Genomic DNA, 21748 nt, shown 5'->3' with positions numbered 1-21748 from the left:
CATTCCATCACACAACCTCGGCTGTAGCACGAAACGTCATGTGATGTTCAATAGGCAGACAACTCTTGTCAATTACATCTTATGTTATTCCCTAATAAAACTTTAGCCTCTTGAATAATTGAGTCACGGCTGTAGCACGACAAACTCAATATTCTAAGTCAAGTCTAACCCAACATTTCGTACAATTGAATCAGTCTCCAACGGCCCACGGCTGTAGCACGTAACGACCTTTAGATTCTAATTCAATGTACACATCTCTATGTAATAGACAAGTATTTCTTATTTCGAAATCAAAGCCCTCGGCTGTAGCACAAAACGACAATGATTTAAAAATAAGAACTACTTTCTACCATGTTGGAAGGCTTTGACCGACACAAGCCCGTTGTGTCATTGGCCAATTACTACTTGATATTATTTAATTTTAGTGGGATTATATTATGTTACAATCATAATCATATTATAAAGAGATTCTTCCTTTTAAATTAAATATTTCAAATTAATAATCGATAATCAGATGATTCCCAGATCGGGGGGAGCATTGTCAATAGGCGTCACTTAATACCCCTTTCTTACAGATAAAAATCTGCTTTTGACAGAATCATCCTTTCTCTCAATATTGAAAATTCATATTTAATTACGTGTTTCATAAACACAAAAATCTCATGATTGTATTCATAATATTATTGTTAAGGCAAGAAATGATTCATATTCTAGATTTTCTAGAGCACGCCTTATATTGATTTAATTTCTCCTAAATCTATCATCGCATGGTAAACATAGGCATATATCTCATATATAAAATTAAATAAACAAGTAAATCTAAAGTGCAATAAATTAAATGTGTTTGGTTATGGCCCCATCCTATGTGATCTTTATCAAGCTCATGATAAAGATCAAGGTGAATCTAATATGGTGATGGAAATAAATACAACTACTTATTACATAAGTCTTCTTCTTTGTTTAGACTTCTTGTATGCCTTGTCTTCTTCTTTGTATCACCTAAATTGGATAGCCTTCTTGAGTCTTCAATTACATTACATAGATTTAAAGTAAAACTAATCTAATGAACTTACAAGAATAACTCGAGTTACATTCGAGATTTAGGATTACAAAGATTGACGACATGCAAGTCGTATTTAAAACCAAAACCAAAACCATTACACTAAGGTCGAAAGGCCATAACCATCCACCATGCTCATACAACACATAAAAGCATGTTAAAACACATAATCTGATCTTAACATATCATATTATCCATGATCTATTCATAAAAAAAATATGACAAAAATCAGAAAAATCAGAATCAAATCAGAAAAACAAGAATCACTGTTTACGGGCAGTAAACTACGTCAAACGCCTTACAGACGAGTCGTTGATAGCTTTAACTATCAGTTTTGTTCAGACGTTCGTTTACCTATGAAATAGGGTATTCGTTTGCGTAAATCGAACACCAGACCCAGATTTCAGCAATTCTGCAGCAGCCAATTCAGAATCCGTATCTAATATGATTCTCACAATTAGAACAAACATAAATCATGTATATATCAATATATATACAAATTACATAACCATCTTATGATTATACAACTCACATGAATATCATATATTCAAAACCATACATATATAAGCATATTATATCGAAAACAGTTAAACACATAAATGAATTAAAAACTGTTCGCAAGTAGCTCTGATGCCATTGAAGGGTTTTTAGCACATAAACGCAACGAAAACATAAATTTAAATCTTAAAAAAAAAACCGAAACCCTCCGCAGGATCCATGCGAAAAATAATATTTAATTCATAGTTCAGTATGTTTACCTTAAGAAGCTTTACGTTAATGGAAATATGGTGGTCTTTAATAGCGATCCAAGAACGATGAACGGAAATCCCTAGCAGCTGCTCCTCAAGTATGAAGCACTCAACCGGTATCCACCAAGAGATCAATGTAATGGAGGAGGAAGAGGTTGAGAGAATTAGCTGCCTCCCTCTTGTTCTACTTTAGAATTAGGGTTAATTATTTGGGTTCGAGGCAAATAGGGTTTATTATAGTATATTTATAGGCAAAATTTTTAGCTGAAAATTTTCCATAAAATATTATTATTATTAACCCTTTAATTGATTATTCTTATTAACCAATTAACTAATAATTAAAACACCTTTTAATCATTAATCCCTTTTCTAAACACTTTAGAAAAATAATTCTCTCACTTGATTTAATTTCCAAAATTAAATTCTTAATTAATAATATTAAGAATTAATTAAATCTCATTTAATCAATTATTAAATCTGCTAATCAATTATTTATTTCACAAATAAATAATTACCAGCCATTATTAATTAATTCCTCCACCATTAAATCATTCTCTTTTATGGTGTGACCGTGTAGGTTCAATATTAAGCCGGTAGTAGAAATAAATAAAAATAAAACTATTTTATCATTATTTATATAAATTCCCTAATTCATTAAATATGATTAATTAATAAATTAATCATATTTATTCTGCATCGTGAGGGATACTTCTCAGCATATCGCGACTATCCGGATAATACGAATTCACTGCTTAGAATACCAAGAACCTATTCAGTGAGTAGTTACCGTACAATCAATTCCTTCTACCCTGCAATGTCACGATTAAATACAAGGCATGGAACTTGTGTCAAGCCTATCTTATTTAATCATTTGCTTTCCCATTCACTATGCTTAGTTCTATTTAATGTAAATTAGAAACTCCTTTCTAATTTCATTCACTCTGGCCAGAGATTCCTGAACTAGCATAAGCATTGAACATTCTCTTCCTTCACTGGAAGGGGTAGATCCTTTATTGATCATACACTATCTTCGTGTACAAATTCCTATACCCAGTAGAGCCCTAATAATTGTCCCTGGAGACTAAGAACTAAACCAAAGCATAGTTTAGTGTACACAAGATGACTATGATGACCTCAAGTCTAAGGATACTTGTACAACTATCACTATGTGAACAACTGTTGACACGTGAGTGAACTCCATCAGTTGTTCAGCTGTGTGAGTCATGTTCAGTGAACTTATTCTATAATAAGCACCTACATACTAGCTATAGTGTCACCACATAAATGTCTTTGAGAACAGACATCCTTCATAATGAAGCAAGCATAGTATGTACCGATCTTTGCGGATTACTAATTTCCAGTTAGCAATCCTACGACCGGGAAATATTTAAGTTTAGAGTTATCATCTTTTATGTCTCATTATTATGATCTCATCATAATCCATAAAAAACTTTACTCTAAACTATGGTATATCTTATTTAAACACTTAAATAGATAAAACCCGCAATAAAACCAAAACAAGTCTTTTATTAATATCAATGAAATTAAAACAGATTCCATAAAAGTTATTCCTAAATCATCATACATGATTGGACTTAGGACACATCTCTTTCACTCGAGACGAGGGTAAACTTTCCATTAAAGTCGAGTGAAGCTCCAGTTGCTCCCACCTGCCAGTCAAGTCAAGCCTTTCTCAAGGAAAGTATTTCAACCTACCTTTTTGTTTATACAGCAAGATTGTGTTAGCCCAGCTTTTATATATGATGCGAGTATTCTAATTCACTTTGATATATATGATCCAAATGGTTTCAAATCTATCTTTCATATTATATGCAAATGCCATGAACCCTCAAGTATCTATTGCAAGTGGTTTTAACTTGGCTTGGAGAATTTTATGCAAGTAATTTAAAATTCATACCATGCTAATATACCAAGTAATTGTGATGTGGAACCCTGTGCAAGTTAAACTCAGTAACCTTATCTTGATACCCAAAAGTCAGCTATCCCTTAAAAGTCGTTCATGATTGCTTGATAACCTTATTCTTACCCCTAAAACATGATACCCTATTATACTTTAAACTGATGCTCACCTTCTTTATATTTCAATACCTATGTCTTATCTGGAACCATTACCTTGAACCTAGTTTGACTTAGTTCCTTCATACTATCCGATAACCCTGCTAAATCTCATTGTCAAATTCCTTGTGAATAGAAACCTTGCAATTCCCTTGATAAAGTATAGTCTAGTTGATCATGGCCTTGAAATTTAGTGGACCTATTCCTTATGCTTCAAAGTTTATCTAGAACCCTTGATAAAGATGCTCAGTGTTTAAGAAATTAACCGTTACATGGCATCAGTTTTTAAAATAAAAAGTTAAAATTTAGATTTCCAGTCCCAAAGGGGGACAAATATTTTCTTTAGATAGTGGATCTAGACTGAGACGCAAGTCCTTTCTGCTCTTAATTTGTAGGCTTAATAGTTTCCTAGGGATCCCATTAATGTTCTAGAACCGAGCGAGGTTCGGGATTACTTCGCGGCTGATCACCGGCTGTAATCCGTAGCGTCATAAAATGGTTTTCGATAAGGAAATGGTTTTGAATGGTTTTATTACAATAAAAGATGCCATCATCCTGATCTCTTGATATAATATTGTTGAATCTTTCAATTCCATTGTTAATGTATTTTTCTTGTTAATGTATATTATAGCGCTTGTTGAGCATTTGGCTCACTACTTGCTTATCCTGATATTACAGCTAGCAGATATGGTTAGATACAGGCAGACAACACGTAAGACTTGTGATGCCGATTCGTATGTTCGAGCTCAGGTAGTTAGTGATTTTGTGTGTGAGGACTCGATATTGGAATCAGGTTGTAATAGTTAATAGTGTTGGGCTGTTCCAAACCCTAAACTGTAAAGATCATGGATTCAGATGTATTTACTTCCTTTTGTTAACTAATATAATTACTTGTATATTGTCTTTTGTAAATGTTTGGGGCGTGACATGTTTTGGTATCAGAGCTACGGTTTAGAGTCCCTGGACAGCCCAAATAGGTTATATGTGTATATAGGTTTATAAAATATTATACAAAAGTGTAGGTATAGGATATTCGAGTCGTTCACTACTAATTCTCTTATATATATATTTATGCATTGTTTGGCAGCAAAGGGCGCATTCCTCGTCATCTTCTGAACCGTCTGATACAATTGCTTTCTCCGTGTATGCTGAGTTGAGGCATGAGTTCGACAGGATTCAGGGCAAGTACGATCGAATGTTAGAGAGATAAAAGAACGTGTATCCGGATAGCCGAAACTATGAAGGAAAGCCTAAGGAGCAGATGACTGTGAGACTTGAGACCTTGGTTCAGTACGTTAACACTAAGCTTGATGAGATGCCATCGCACCGAGACCGTACCAGCCAGTATAGTATCCATATGATTGTGGACGAGCTCCAGTGCATTTTGAAGATGCTTCGTGAAGAGAAGACTACCGGACCCCGTTCTGATGGAGTGGAGCCTTAGTTCTTTCCATTATCTACTTTTCATGTCATTGTATTGTTGGACTTTGTAGAATCCCTGTTGTTTCCTTTAATTAAGCATGTTATCCCTAGATTTAGACTCTATTCCAATCTTGATGTACTTTGACCCTAATTTCGATAATTATACACTATCGTTCTATTTGCTTTCAATTTTTCTTATGCTTTTATATGCATCACCTTTATTGTTTAATTTGAAACCCGAATGAATGAATATAATGACTTGTGACACCATAACCATGAAATTTTCTGTATTGTTCATATATGTTTTGATATAACTTTTATTTCAGGATCATGCCACCTAAAAAGAAGAACCCAACAACAACTTCTACCACAGATCCTAATATTCTTCGCCTTCTGGAAACCTTATAACAGCAAATAAGCGCTATAGCTCAACAACAACTAACTCTTCAACAACAATTCGAAAACCAAGATAACCGTGAACCACACCAACCACCTGATCCACCAGTACCACCAGTACCACCTCGATAAATTGTTACTTTCAAAGCTTTTCAGAATGTGAATCCACCTGCATTTCATGATACCACTGATCCGGTAATAGCTAATACATGGATTAGGGAAATGGAAAGAGCTTTTGAATTGGTTTAGTTAGGAGAAGATCAGAAGACGCCATATACTACTTATTTTCTAAAAGGGGAAGTCATCTATTGGTGGGATTCAGTGAAAGCTATGGAGATAAATCAGCCGGTTTCTTGGGAAAGGTTTAAGAGGTATTCCAGGAAAAGTATTACCCTAAGTATATGCGGAATCAGATGGAGCTTAAATTACTTGAATTGAAGCAAGGAAGTATGTCTATATTGGAGTACGAGAAGATGTTTACGGAGCTGTTAAGGTTTGTGATGAAGTATACCAACACTGAGGACGAGAAAGCAAAGAGATTCCAACAAGGATTAGAGCCTTGGATCAGAGATAGAGTTGTTATATTTGAGCTTGATACTTATGCTGGAGTAGTACAGAAGGCTGCTCTGATTGAGAGTAATGGGATACAGTCAATGAAAGAAAAGGATAACAAGAAGAGAAAGGTTCCATTTTATGGAGAGAAGTTTGAAGCCGGAAGCTCACAAGACAGGAGTGTGAAAATGATTGGATTCCACAAAGGTAGAAATTTTCAGAAGAAAGGAAATTTGAATAAGAGACAAGATTCTAAGGGGGACAACCGGTCAAGCCAAGGACAAGTTGGAGAAAATAGATTTCAGAGACCAGAGTGCAAACATTGTGGAAAAAGACATCCAGGAGTGTGTAATAAGTTGAACATGACATGCTATAGATGCAATCAGAAGGGACATTTGGCTAACGAGTGTAAGATACCGAATCTGGGAGGTACATGCTATAAGTGTGGAAAGACTGGACATATAGCTAGAGAATGCAAGTCAACCAGACCAGTCAAGGCTTTGATGAACGTGGAAAGTACTAGTGCAAACATGTCAGCGGAGGTATTGGCATTACCTCCACCATCTACTCCAACTCCACAAGCGACAACAAGGACATTTGATTTAAAGATGAAGGACATTGTTCAGAATTCTGAGATGATAGCAGGTAAACTTTTAATGAATAATGTTGAAGCTAAGGTATTGATTGATTCTGGAGCTACTGGATCTTTTATATCAGAAACTTTTATTGATAAACTTAAATGTGATAAAATGACCCTGAATGAAGTAATAGATATGGTAATTACGAACCAAGAGAAGATTCATGTGAGTCAATTATGTCCTAAGTGTGAGATTGATATTTTGGGGCATAAATTTTCAGCAGACTTGATACTTTTCAAGTTAGGGGAGTTTGACATAATCTTAGGCATGGATTGGTTAGGGAAAAATAACGCCCAGATATATTGTAAATCTAAGAAAGTATATTTAAAGACAGAGATTGGAGAAGAAGTGGTATTTAAGAGTCAGAGGCAAGAGCGACTGTTTCTTACAATCGTCCAGGCTAAGAAATTGCTTAGAAGAGGTTGTGAATCGTTCCCAGCATATGTAGTGGATTTAGAAAGAGAGAGCCTCTGAATGGAAGATATCCCCGTAGTCAATAAATTTTCAGATGTGTTTCCAGATGAACTACCAGGTTTACCGCCCGATCGAGAGATTGAGTTTGAGATCAACCTTGCTCCAGGCACGGAACCAGTTTCGAAGGCACCTTATAGAATGGCACCAGCAGAAATGAAAGAGTTGGCGAGCTAGCTACAGGAATTGTTGGACAAAGGAGTGATACGGCCAAGTACGTCACCATGGGGAGCACCTGTTCTATTCGTAAAGAAAAAGGATGGAAGCATGAAGTTATGTATAGACTATCGGGAGTTGAATAAGATGACGATTAAGAACCGTTACCCGCTACCAAGGATAGATGATTTATTTGATCATCTGAAAGGAGCTAAGTGTTTTTCCAAGATTGATTTAAGATCAGGATACCATCAATTGAAGATCAAAGAAGACGACATCCCGGAGACAGCATTCAGAACAAGATATAAACATTATGAATTCTTAGTAATGCATTTTGGTTTGACTAATTATAACACCCTCCAAATCCGGGATATAGATTTGGGGCATTATTAATATCATCTACTCACTAAACCTGCACAAGCGGAATATAAATATAATAATTACCCCGAACTACCGCTACTCAGGAACTTTTAAGGTTAAGAGTTGAAAACAAGAACGACACACTAACTTTATTACAAACCTAAATAAAAATAGTCCATCTCAAGAACTTTCTTTATTACAAAACTTTACTCTATCTACATTCTCACCACATAACTTTTATTCAAACCAACATTACTACTTATCCTGTTACACCTGATCTGGTAACTTAAAGCTCTCTTCTGGGATAGGGATAAACACTCTTGGTGTAAGAGGGTCCCGCTGCTTGACTCGCTTCTTGACTATGCGAGTTCTGATGGGTTTCATTCTCTACCTTAACTGAAAAAAATAAGAATAACAATAAAAGAGGATGAGCCAAAATTGCTCAACAAGCCTGCAACAATATGTATAGTATAAAGAGAGAAGAATAAATGAATCGATAAGCTGCTGGTTTGAACAACAATCTGTTTCTGTATAGAATAATAATTTTCCAACACTGGCGAGTGCCAAATTAGCAAGACTGGAAACAAGAACCAACATATGCAATATAACCTGCTGATCAGTCAGGATACAGTGCAGATCTATACCCAACTGCATAGACCCAACCAACATAAGGAGTACTCAGACAACTATGGCCTATTAATTAAAGGTCTGGGTAAAACCCATCCCGTATCGTAACCATCCAGTCCAAAGTTTAGCATCCGGAACAATCAGAATGCTTTTGATGTATCCCAACATCAGGATATATCGGAGTATATATAACAAGGGTAAAATTATTGGAATATGAATAGGGGATTCAATAACTTGGGAGAAATCAAGAATCGAAATGAAATAGGAACAAGAATCAATAATTGTGTAACAGTGTATATGAACAAGAATTATCAAAGTGTAATTGATATGGAAAATGGGGTATAATTCACTATTCTGGATTTAGAATAGGGGAAAAACTTGCTTGGCGTGTACTTAACCTGGTTCAACTCACCGCCTTCGGTCTCCTGCTTTATCTGCCTTGCTGATACTGAATCAATCATAGAAAGGTAGTCGTTTAGATAACTTACTACATACACGTATCTCGAATTGATACTACACAACCCTATCAATCTACCCATGCGTTTTTATCTGACTCGCATATATAAAAATATAATTATTTAGCACATAGGGTTCACATAACCATGTAAAGCACATAGCACATAAACCACATAATTGATTTTTGGACTTATAAATATTTTTAGAATCGATACTAGACGCATACCTGTATTAACTAACCCTATTTGATTTTATTATCATTTTTCGGAATTTATTTGACTCAATTCTACCTCTATTAGGGCATATAAACAATTAACTATCACAATACGACTCTCTTTCGGAAGAAGTTATAATTTACAATTATTTGTATTAAATTCGTTTCATTTTTCTGAGTCTAGGGGTCTTCGTTTCGCTCAAATCGGACTAACGGTTTAATTATTATGAATTAAACAAGATTTAATTAATTACTAATTAATTATAAATAATTAATTATAATTAAATAATCCTTAATTATATTTTTAAATAAATAATTAATAATTATTGTATTTTAAAATAATTAATCCCTAATTATTAGGATTAATTACAATTTATTACAATTAATTACAATTTATTATCACTTACTCGATTAGATCGATTATTTATAATTAAATAATCGATACAACTAACTGATACACTATTTATCGAATAAATAATTATTACTCCATCATGATCTAATTCAACGATTAACTACTCGTATGAATACGAGATACTCGCATTCCTCGTATAATTATCAAACTATTATTATTATTACTATAACCTATACGATTAATTGATCATTTATAATTAATTATTTATTACGAATAATTATTACGAAACTCTTCTAATAAATTATCACTCAAATAATAATTCCAACCTATCGAATCAATACTCGTATAGATACGAGTTACTCGCTGATAGGGATAAATAAGTCCTGATTTTATAATTAATGGGCTGCTAGGCCCAATAATAATAAGATGTATAATATTCAGACCAGAAAGGTTAAGTCTGACGGACCAGATTAGGCCTGGTGGAATAAAAGAGGCCCAAAAAGCCCTGATTATTAATTAATTTCGTAATTAATTAATAAGGGAGAAATCAGATGTTGAAAAGAGTCCCGATGAGGATATAAATCCTTAGAGATTAGCCTCAAGGGGACCTGAAAGGATAAGGAATCAACTTCCTACTTCCTAGGACTCCTAAGTCTATCCTAATTCAGAGGCTTATCCACCAAGCCTCCTATACCAAGTCCAATTCAAGGACTCCCGCATCTATATAAGGGGCCTCACCCCACAAATTAGAACTACGTTTTTTGACTTGATCCTTGGCAATCAGCAAGGTACGTAGGCATCTTGTTAAGGCAGATTGAGTCACGAAACACAAGAGCAGTCAAATCGAGCCTCGAAGCTCACGTTCCTTAGTATTAAATACAGCAATTATATATAGTAGTTTTAATCCATAACATTTGGCGCCGTCTGTGGGAAATTACGCAACAACAACCATGGCGAGAACACGGAGAACAACCAGCACTCTGGAGGAGGGAACACCATCAGGGACAACCCAGGTGATTTCATCAACCGTGGAGGTTCCTCCCCATTCAACTTATGCATCTACTCAGGGGGAAGCCCAGACAGGGGCAACTCATCCTCAGCCACAAGGGACAACTCCCCCGACTGTTCAAGGTACGAATCCTCAAGTTCAACAAATACATATACCTGTGAATTCTCGACCCGTCGGGTATGAATACTCAACTATTGTTACTACTAACCCCCCTTATGGGATGCCCCTTCACCCTGAGGTTGGAGGAAGTGGATATGCTGGGCGAAGCGAAGCACGAGGGCGGTCGCCCCCCTATATACGAGGTTTGGATCCTATCCCTGAGGATCGGGAATTTTCTGGTCCATACACTGAGAGAGACTCCGAATCTTCGGATGATGAAGTGGCCCCAAGAAGGAGGCGTCCTGGAAAAGAGCCAATGGCCGATGGAAGGCAACGCCCCCAAAGCACCCCAGGGGCGAATCCCCAAGAAGTGCAGGAAAAGATCAGGGCTCATGAGGCTGAAATCCAAAGGCTGAGGCGTGATTTGGAGGCTTACCAAGCCACCAGACCCCACATACCTCCTAGGGGGAGAAATCCTCCTCCTATCATAGACCTGGATGGTCCGGTAAGAAGAAGGGCTGCTGTCCCAAGAACTGATCCAAGCAATCTCCTTCCCCTTGGGGATCCTGATGATCCAACTCCACCCTTCACAGAAGAGATAATGAATGCCCATATCTCAAGAAAATTTAAGATGCCCACTATCAAAGCCTATGATGGCACGGGAGACCCCGCTAATCATGTTAGGACATTCTCTAATGCACTGCTGCTGCAACCCGTGAATGATGCTATAAAGTGTCGGGCCTTCCCTCAAACCCTGTCGGGTATGGCTCAAAGATGGTACAGTCGCCTGCCCCCAAACTCTATTGGATCGTTCAGAGAATTAAGTCAGGCTTTTATTAAGCAATTCATCAGTGGAAGAGTCCATGAGAAAAGTTCAGCATCTCTTATGAGTCTTGTGCAGGGAGCTAAAGAATCCTTAAGAGATTACCTAAATCGTTTTACAAAGGAGGCTTTAAAAGTCCCAGACCTTGATGATAAGGTAGCCATGATAGCGCTGCAACAAGGAACTAGGGATGAGTTTTTCAAGATGTCTTTGGCCAAACGACCCCCTGAGAGCATGTTGCAGCTCCAAGAGAGGGCAGGGAAGTATATCAAGGTTGAAGAGAGTATGAGGAAGACCGTAGTAAGTAATGAGCCCACTGGAGGCAAGAAACGAAAAACTGATTTGGAGTACATCGCTAAGGATAAGTATCCTAGAACTGAACAAAACCCTGATTCAACCCCCAAGAAGGGAGGACCTGGGCAAAAGTTCACTGAATACGCTAAGCTGAATGCCCCCAGAAGTCAGATTTTGATGGAGATTGAGAAAGACAGAGATATTCGCTGGCCTAAGCCCTTGAAGGCTGATCCCGCCAAGCTAGATAAGGGCAAGTATTGCAGGTTTCACAAAGATGTTGGTCATGACACCGATGAGTGTAGGCAGTTGAAAGATGAAATTGAGTTTTTGATTCGAAAAGGAAGGCTGAACAAGTATACTGGAGATGGAGGAGACAGAAACAATAATGGAAGGAAGAACTTTGAAGATCGTAGGAGGGACCAAGATGATCAGGGGCGGAATCCCCAACCTAGAGGACCAGTTATAAACACCATTTATGGAGGGCCGAGACCTCGAGGGCCTGTGATAAACACGATCTTTGGAGGTCCAACTGCTGCTGGATTGTCCAAAAATTCCAGAAAGGCATATACTAGAGAGGTTATGCATATTGTTGGAGAAGCCCCGAAGAGGGCCAGGACAGAAGTAACATTGGCTTTTGATGATTCCGACCTAGAGGGTGTGAAGTTTCCCCATGACGACCCGCTGGTCATAACGCCGATAATAGGAAATAGCCCGGTTAAGAGGGTCCTTGTGGATAATGGTGCTTCTGTGGATATCTTGCTCCACGACACCTTTCTAAGGATGGGGTATAACGACTCCCAGTTGACACCAACCGACATGCCGATATATGGATTTGCTGGAGTAGAATGTCCTGTGGAAGGGATAATTAAATTACCAACCACCATAGGTACGGAGCCAAGGCAAGCAACGCAGATGCTGGATTTTGTGGTGGTAAAGGCTAGTTCAACTTATAATGCTATCATGGGGAGAACAGGGATACATGCCTTCAAGGCAGTCCCCTCTTCCTACCATTCAGTCATGAAGTTTCCCACCCGAAACGGGATTGGAGAAGAGAGGGGAGATCAAAAAATGGCTAGAAGCTGTTATGTGGCCTCTTTGAGGGCAGATGGAGTCGGGGGGCAGGTTCTTCCTATTGAAGATATGGATGTTCGAGAAAATGATGAGAATAGAGGAAGGCCAGCAGAAGAATTGGATTCGGTTCCTTTAGATCCCAAGAATCCTGAGAGGATGACTTTCATTGGAGCTACATTAGAGGAGCCCCTTAGAGGGAAGTTAGTGAAATTTTTGCAAGAAAATAGTGATGTGTTTGCATGGTCAGCAGCTGATATGCCAGGCATAGACCCGGGGTTAATTACCCACAAGTTAAACGTGGATCCAAGCCGGAAGACAGTAAAACAAAAGAAAAGAAATTTTGCCCCGGAAAGACAAGAGGCTATAAAGCAGGAAGTGGAAAAGCTCTTAGAGGCTGGTTTCATTGAGGAGATTCAATTTCCGGAGTGGTTAGCAAACCCTGTAATGGTGAAGAAGGCTAATGGAAAGTGGAGGATGTGTATAGACTTCACCGATCTGAATGATGCATGTCCCAAAGATTATTTTCCGCTGCCTAGAATTGATACTTTGATTGATGCCACCGCTGGACATGAGATGTTGAGTTTCATGGATGGATTTAGCGGATACAACCAGATCAAAATGCATAAGGATGACATTCCAAAGGTATCATTTATCACTGACTTTGGTGTTTATTGTTATCTTGTTATGGCGTTTGGTCTCAAGAATGCAGGAGCCACCTATCAAAGGTTGGTGAATAAAATTTTTAAAGATCTTATTGGGAAGACTATGGAAGTCTATGTTGATGACATGCTAGTCAAGAGTCTAGTAAAGACTGATCATATAACCCATTTGAGGGAAGCTTTTGAGGTCCTGAGGTACCACAAGATGATGTTGAATCCCACGAAGTGTGCTTTCGGAGTAGGATCTGGAAAATTCTTGGGATTGATGGTCTCAAAGAGGGGAATTGAGGCTAACCCCGATAAAATAAAGGCAATCCTGGACATGGAACCCCCAAAAACTGTCAAGGATGTTCAGAAACTCACAGGAAGGGTTGCTGCGCTAGGGCGATTCATCTCCAAGTCAGGAGACAAGTGCTTGTCATTCTTCAAGTCATTAAAGAACATTAAAGACTTTGTATGGAGTGAGGAAAATCAGAAGGCATTTGAAGAGTTAAAGAAGTATATGGGCCAGGCCCCGTTGTTGGCCAAGCCAGTTCTGGGTGAAGTTTTATTCTTGTACTTGGCTGTTTCAGAAAGCGCCTTGAGCGCGGTGTTGGTTAAGGAGGAACTGAAAGTCCAGAAACCCGTATACTATGTCAGCAAAATTTTGCGTGGTGCTGAGTTGAATTATTCAGCCATTGAGAAATTTGCTTTAGCCTTGGTGATGGCTTCAAGAAAGCTGCGTCCTTATTTTCAAGCTCACCAAATTGAAGTGCTAACAAATCAGCCACTGAGAAATATCATTCACAGTCCCAAGGCAAGTGGGAGACTAATTAAGTGGGCAATAGAGTTGGGAGAGTTCGATCTCAAGTATAAGCCACGTATAGCCATAAAAGCCCAGGCACTAGCTGACTTCGTGGTGGAATGTACCATACCCAACCAAGAAGTCGGGGGGCAGGAAGATACCACACCTCAAGACAAGGGAGTCGACAATGGGGACAAGGAGAAAGAATATTGGGTTCTCTATTTTGATGGAGCATCAAAAACAAATTCCAGTGGAGCAGGGTTGGTTTTGCAAAGCCCTGATGGATTCTTAATTGAGTATGCCATGAAGCTAGACTTCCCAACCACAAACAATGAGGCAGAGTATGAAGCCCTGATAGCAGGCCTTGGTCTAGCTGGGACACTTAGAGTCAAAAACTTAAAGGTCCGTGGAGACTCAAAGCTGATCATATCCCAAGTAAAGGGAGAATTTGAGGCAAGGGATGATACAATGGCTAAATATGTCCGCCTAGTAAGGGCTGTGATGACCCAATTTAATGAATGTCATGTTGAGCACATTCCAAGGGAAGAAAATGTTAAGGCAGACGCGCTATCAAAGTTTGCTTCATCTGAGATAGAAGAAAGTTCAGGGAGTGTATACTTTCGTGTTTTAAAGACGCGAAGCATAGATGTTAAGCTTGTGGCTCCCATAGGCCTGGGGACGTCATGGATCGATCCCATTAAGGCTCACATTCAAACCGGATGGTTGCCAAGCGATGCAACTGAAGCACGAAAGTTAACTGTTCGAGCACTAAGGTACTCCTTGATAGATGGGATTCTGTATAAGAGATCTTTCGTGGTTCCTTACTTGAGGTGTCTCAGGCCGGATGAGGCACGCTTGGCTCTTGAGGAAGTGCATGAAGGCATTTGTGGGCAACACTTGGGGGGCAGGGCCTTGGCTCATAAGATAACTCGTTTAGGCTTCTATTGGCCAGAAATGATGGCTGATGCCAAAGAATATGTAAAGAAGTGTGATCGTTGTCAGAAGCATGCACCAGTCGCCAGACAACCCCCCGAGATGCTGACCTCTATCAACTCACCTATTCCCTTTGCTATGTGGGGGATGGATATTCTAGGGCCTTTTCCTATGGCCACAGCACAAAGGAAGTTTCTGATTGTAGCCATTGATTATTTCACCAAGTGGATCGAAGCCAAACCTTTGGCCAAAATCACAACTAAGCAGGTTGCACAATTCCTGTGGGAAAACATCATGTGCCGATATGGAATTCCCCGTATCCTCGTCACTGACAATGGAACGCAATTCAACAATGAGGAATTCAAGAAGTATTGTGAAGAAAATGAAATTGAGTTACGATTCACCTCTGTGGCTCACCCGCAAGCCAATGGGCAAGCGGAAGTAGCAAATCGGATAATCCTGGATGGACTAAAGAAGAGGATCGAAAAGTCGAGAAATAATTGGGTAGATGAGATACTTCCCATATTATGGGCTTATAGGACTACCTGTAGAGTCACGACAGATGCAACTCCTTTCATGTTGGCATATGGGGCGGAAGCAGTAGTTCCCGTGGAGATATCACATTCTTCTCCAAGGATTCAGGCTTTTGATGAAAAAGAAAATGAGGAAGGGCAGAAGTTAGCCCTGGATTTAATCGATGAAGTACGAGATAAAGCACACGCAAAGATAGTAGAATATCAGAAAAAGGCTTCATTCTACTACAACCTAAGGGTTAAAGAGAGGTTTTTCAAACAAGGTGACCTAGTCTTGAGAAAAATAGAGGCTTCTGGTGTCGGACAGAAAGGAAAGCTTGCCCCAAATTGGGAAGGGCCGTATAGAGTCAAGAGCGTTCAGGGTAGAGGAACCTACAAGCTGGAGACTATGGATGGTTTTGAAGTCCCGAGAACCTGGCACGCACAAAACCTGAAGGTTTACTACGTGTAAGATGGTCGAAGTACGATTCTCACTCGTCAGGATGGCGAGTAGGTTGAAAAGCACCTTGAAGCTTTGCTTGCTTAGGATTTATATGTTTTAGTTTTATTACGAAATTTATTAAGACTTGTGTAAGGGACGAATCCCAGACAATTTTATGAAATTCATAAGTTCTTCAAAGTATGATTGTGGCCTAACAAATAAAAATCAAATGCATGGATGCAAAGCATAAAAGGTGATAAATGAGATAGATCTGATAGATGTTACAAAAGTTTGATAAATAAAGTCTCGAAAATAAAAAAGCCACGCAGGGCTGAAAAAGCTCTAAGGAGCTGAGGTGCCCTCGGCGTCCATATCATCGTCTTCTCCGCTCTCGCTAGATGTCTCCGTTGTCTCGGAGGAGGAAGAGCTGTCATCCTCAGCAGGTCTGGAAAAAGACTCGGGAGGAGGAAGAAGTGGATCCTGAGGAACATGATCCGAGACAACTACTCGGGTACGAAACCTCTGTAGCAAAGCCTCATCGTCAGGGCAGATGTAGTCCGCCGGGTTAATATCAGGACAAGCCTCGTTCACGGTCCCAAGGGCCGTGTCCCAACCAGTCCTAAAAAACTCGGGAAAGACTGAATCATCCCTAATCCTCATGGATTGGGCAAACTCCTCCGAGTCCAGATAATTGTCTATAGCTTTATCCTTCTCCGCCCGAAGTACCACCAGCTCGGCGTTAGACTCTCCGAGTTCTTCCTCCTTGCGCTTGAGCTTCTTCTCCAGGGTAGCATACTTCTTCTGCTGCCTCCTGAGGGCATTATCGGCCTTATCAGAAGCCCGCTTCCATGATTCGGCTTGCCTCACAGCGCCTTGAAAGTAGGCGTTAGACTGAAACAAAACAATTAACAAAGTATAAGGCAAGAAAGTGCTACAAGAACGAGAAATAAGTTTAAAAAAGAGAAGGCATACCGAAGCCAGAGATTGGGCTCCCATGAGCTTAATCCTCTCAAGGTCAGGGGTGGCCACCACATCAGTAAAGTCCTTTGGGGTCACGCTATGGTAGGACCAATCCCAAGCATGCTTCGTGGAACCAACCACGGTATCCCCTCGGCGGAATCCCCAGAGAGGCTGAAAGGCGCCTGTAGCAGCAGCAGCAGGGGCAGCAGCAGTGATAGGAGCATTATGGCCCTCAGCTCCTTCAGTTGAAGCCTCCCCCATAGGCTCCTTGTGCTTTCTCAAGAAGATAGGCTCTGTCGCCTTTCCCCGGGTGTCTAGGCCTGCGAGCCGAGCTTTCTTCATCCTAGCTGTCTCCTCAACCAAAGGAACGTTGTCCTCGTTAATCTCCTTAGCAGCTGAAACAAAACAAAGGACAAAATAAGTGAAGTTAATAACGCATGAAATGAAGTAAAATTGAGAAGGGAAGAAAAATACCCTGTTGAGAAACAGAGGATAGTCCCACATGAATTAGGGAAAACTCCTCTAAGAGAGTCCAGCTGGTAGTCGTACCATCATCCTGAGTAAGGCCATTATAAATAATAGTTTCTTCAGGAGTTAAGTGAATGGATTTGAGGCTACCATCACTGACCTTCCCAAAGGAAGATCGAAAGAGCGTGCCCCAGTCGCCATTCTCCCAACGTAACCCAACGAAACTATTCCTCCAATTTGGATTATTATCAGGAATAGAGGCGCTATTAAAGATATGTTTGCTTTTGGGCCTTTGTTTGACATAAACCCAGCCACAAATATTAGAAGAACTATTGTAACATTGGAAGACTTTCCTAAAAACGGCTACCGAAAGAGGAAAGCCCTCCCTAAGACAACAAACCATAAAACATAGAATATTCCTCCAGGCGTTTGGAGGAAGCTGACACGGGTTGATTTGTAAGTCAGCCAAAAGATGAGGGATAAAAGGATGGAAAGGGAACCTAAGCCCAGCGTTAAGGGCGTCGGTGTAGATGAAAAGAGTATCGGGCCTCCAGTGGCAAGTACGGTCACCACCAGAGACTGGAACTAGTCTAAAGGGGGGAGGGACGTTATAACGAGCATTTAGTTTATTGAAATCTATGTTATGCCAAGTATTACAGTGATTAAAAGAGTCGAGATGTGCAGTGGAGGGATATTCATCCCCCCTAGTATTAATCATATCAATTAAAGACATATATGAAGAGCGGATCTCGATATCCTTACCTCGTTTTGAAGCCGAGGCAATTTTGGCCGCCCTCTCAGAATTCTTGTCAGCCATTAGAAAGATTAGAAAGCTAGAAAAAGCCTGAAGGAGAGGTTGGAAAACTAAAGGAGGGATTTGAGAAAGGAAAGGCTAGAAAGTTGGAGGAGGGATGAGGAGAAGTTGTAAAATGAAATGAGAGGTGAAATGAGAGGTGTGAAGAAATAAAACTCTCACCCCACCTTTATATAGCCAAGGAAGAAGGAAAATGGGCCTTAAAAAAGCCCATTTGGGCCCAAAACTTAGAAGGTTCTGGAATAATCCAGGAAGTTCTAGCAAAAATCAGAGGAAAATTAAAGTTTTTGAAGAATCTGGAAGAATCCAGAAAAACCCTAGAAGGATTTGGAATTTGGGCTTAGAAAATGAAAGCCCATCTCAGAAAAGGGCCTAATTTTAGAAAAATCAAGCCATGTTGAGGCCCAAATGATGTTTAAGAAAAAAGAGTGGGAAGGGAGCCCAGTTAAAGCAATGGGCCAATTGCAAAAAACTAGTTGGACCAAGGAAAATGGGCCAAGGTTTTTTCTATTGTAGCCCAGGAAAAAGGGTAGGCCAAATTAGAGAATAGGCCCAGTTAAAATGAGCCCAAGTCTTAGCCCAGAATTGAGAATCCAAGGATATACAAAAAATATATATGTATTCTTGAACCTTTCGAAGAGAAAACACAGAAAAATCCTGGTCAAAATGTTCCTGCTCGAAAATCCTTCGACCAGGGCTTAGAAGGAAGGTTAATTCGGTCAGAAAGTAAGAATCTTGACCGAAAGGGAAGAAATCCTATTCGAAAAAAAAAAAAAAAAAAAAATTTTTACTGGTTCGACCAGAATATTTCCTGACACTGTCGACCAGGAATCAAGGTAAAATCCTGGTCGAATAGTACCTGCCCGAAATAGCTTCGACCAAGGCAAGAGATGGTGGTTAATTCGGTCAAAAAATGGGGATCTTGACCGAAAATCTTAACCGAAAATTCCTGGTCGAAAAATCCTATTCGAAATAAAAAAAAAAAAAAAAAAAAAAAAAAAAAAAAAATATATATATATATATATATAGGAAAAAATCCTGGCCGAAATTCGACCAGGAATCTTGCTCGAACCCAACCTGCTCGAAATTCAATCGACCAAGGCATACTGAAGGTTAATTCGACCAGGATCCTGGTCGAATGGATTCCTGGTCGAAAATTGTAAAAAAAAAAAAAAAAAAAAAAAAAAAAAAAAAGAAAAAAGGGAGAGAAAAAAAAAAAGAAGAAAAAATCCTGGAAAATTAAGGAAATCCCTTAAATAATTTCTGAAAAATGGTAATATTTTCAGAAAATTAAGGAAAAATCCAGAAAATTAAGGAAATTCCTTAAATAATTTCTGAAAAATGGTAATATTTTCAGAAAATTAAGGAAAAATCCAGAAAATTAAGGATAAATCCCAGAAATTAGGGAAAAATCCAGAAATTAAGGAAATTCCTTAAATAATTTCTGAAAAATGGTAATATTTTCAGAAAATTAAGGAAAAATCCAGAAAATTAAGGAAATCCCTTAAATAATTTCTGAAAAATGGTAATATTTTCAGAAAATTAAGGAAAAATCCAGAAAATTAAGGAAATTCCTTAAATAATTTCTGAAAAATGGTAATATTTTCAGAAAATTAAGGAAAAATCCAGAAAATTAAGGATAAATCCCAGAAATTAGGGAAAAATCCAGAAATTAAGGAAATTCCTTAAATAATTTCTGAAAAATGGTAATATTTTCAGAAAATTAAGGAAAAATCCAGAAAATTAAGGATAAATCCCAGAAATTAAAGGAAAAATCCGGAAATTAAGGATAAATCCCAGAAATTAAGGGAAAAAATCCAGAAAATTAGGGAAAATCCCAGAAAATTAGGGAAAAATTCCTGGAAATTAAGATAATTTCTGAATAAAAGGAAGATTCGTTGTAAATGTGTAGGTCGCTCCACACTTTACGCAAAAACGAAACCCTGTAAGGGAACGAATAGATTTAACTTCTGCGAAACCTAATCAATGTTTCCCAAAAGTTGGGGGGCAAATGATAGGGATAAATAAGTCCTGATTTTATAATTAATGGGCTGCTAGGCCCAATAATAATAAGATGTATAATATTCAGACCAGAAAGGTTAAGTCTGACGGACCAGATTAGGCCTGGTGGAATAAAAGAGGCCCAAAAAGCCCTGATTATTAATTAATTTCGTAATTAATTAATAAGGGAGAAATCAGATGTTGAAAAGAGTCCCGATGAGGATATAAATCCTTAGAGATTAGCCTCAAGGGGACCTGAAAGGATAAGGAATCAACTTCCTACTTCCTAGGACTCCTAAGTCTATCCTAATTCAGAGGCTTATCCACCAAGCCTCCTATACCAAGTCCAATTCAAGGACTCCCGCATCTATATAAGGGGCCTCACCCCACAAATTAGAACTACGTTTTTTGACTTGATCCTTGGCAATCAGCAAGGTACGTAGGCATCTTGTTAAGGCAGATTGAGTCACGAAACACAAGAGCAGTCAAATCGAGCCTCGAAGCTCACGTTCCTTAGTATTAAATACAGCAATTATATATAGTAGTTTTAATCCATAACACTCGCAATAATCAACTAATTAACGAATTATTATTCATATTATTCAATTATTTTTAATCCTTATTTATTAATTAATTACCTAATTATTAAGCAATAGATAAATAAATAAATAATTAGATAAATAACTAAATAATTAAATTCGAATTTCTAAATTAATAAAATAATTCTGAAATTATAAATTATATTTTTCAGAATTTAAAACTGATTTTTAATTAATTTTTAGAATTATTAAAAACTGATTCTGATTTTCTAAAATATAACTAATTAATTAAATAAATCAGAAACATAATTCAGGGTTTTTAATCAGTGTTTTGAAGATCAAACCCGGGTCGATTTCCGGGTTGCAACCGGGTCGAACCCGGGTCACGAAGAACAGCCGCCGACCTGCCCAGAATCCGGCACCGGCGGGGCTTTTTCCGACCAAAGTCCGGCGATTCAATTAAGCCTCAAAACCCCTCCGTTTCGACTCCCTCTTTCACCGTTCTCCATCGCCACGAACTCCTCTTCCTCGTCGCTGCAACGGAAAGCAAGCCCAGGTTCTGCTCCGTCTTCTCCAGCCAATCGATGGCCCACCATCGGCGTTTTACTGGCCAAACCATGATTTACCACAATCGTACACCAAACTTCAATATCAATACACCAAAACGAAACTCGTAACCTGAGAAATCTAACCCCTATCGTCTAACAAACCAACAATCAATCCACATAACACAATAATTAACTGAAAATTCGTAAAAACCTTGTTATTCGAACTACACTATATAGGTATCATTCGACGCTAATTCCAATTG

At 38.7% G+C, this 21748-nt stretch overlaps 1 protein-coding gene across 2 annotated transcripts; it reads right to left on the bottom strand.

Moving 5' to 3' along the window:
• Window positions 1-16348: 16348 nt before the first annotated feature.
• Window positions 16349-18512, bottom strand: LOC141678748 (uncharacterized). 2 transcript variants are annotated; one of them, XM_074485119.1, is made up of 3 exons: window positions 17665-18512; window positions 17128-17510; window positions 16349-17046 (listed from the first exon to the last, which is right to left on the bottom strand). In XM_074485119.1, exons 1-3 carry the CDS (start codon window positions 18398-18400, stop codon window positions 16498-16500), a joined length of 1668 nt encoding a protein of 555 aa, XP_074341220.1. In that variant the 5' UTR covers window positions 18401-18512; the 3' UTR covers window positions 16349-16497. The 2 variants fall into 2 exon arrangements, with proteins under 2 accessions (XP_074341220.1, XP_074341221.1); XM_074485120.1 differs by having other exon boundaries at window positions 18346-18512.
• Between the last annotated feature and the right edge of the window lie 3236 nt (window positions 18513-21748).

The sequence above is a fragment of the Apium graveolens genome, chromosome 8, assembly GCF_009905375.1.
Source record: "Apium graveolens cultivar Ventura chromosome 8, ASM990537v1, whole genome shotgun sequence".
NCBI lineage: Eukaryota > Viridiplantae > Streptophyta > Magnoliopsida > Apiales > Apiaceae > Apium > Apium graveolens.
This window is presented reverse-complemented; position numbering and strand designations above follow the sequence as displayed.

Coding starts and splice junctions, on each gene's coding strand:
- LOC141678748 (XM_074485119.1), bottom strand. CDS start 18,400: ATGGCTGACAAGAATTCTGAGAGGGCGGCCAAAATTGCCTCGGCTTCA. Junction 17,511..17,664: donor TGGCCTTACTCAGGATGATG/GTACGACTACCA, acceptor GTTTTGTTTCAG/CTGCTAAGGAGATTAACGAG. Junction 17,047..17,127: donor GAGCCCAATCTCTGGCTTCG/GTATGCCTTCTC, acceptor GTTTTGTTTCAG/TCTAACGCCTACTTTCAAGG.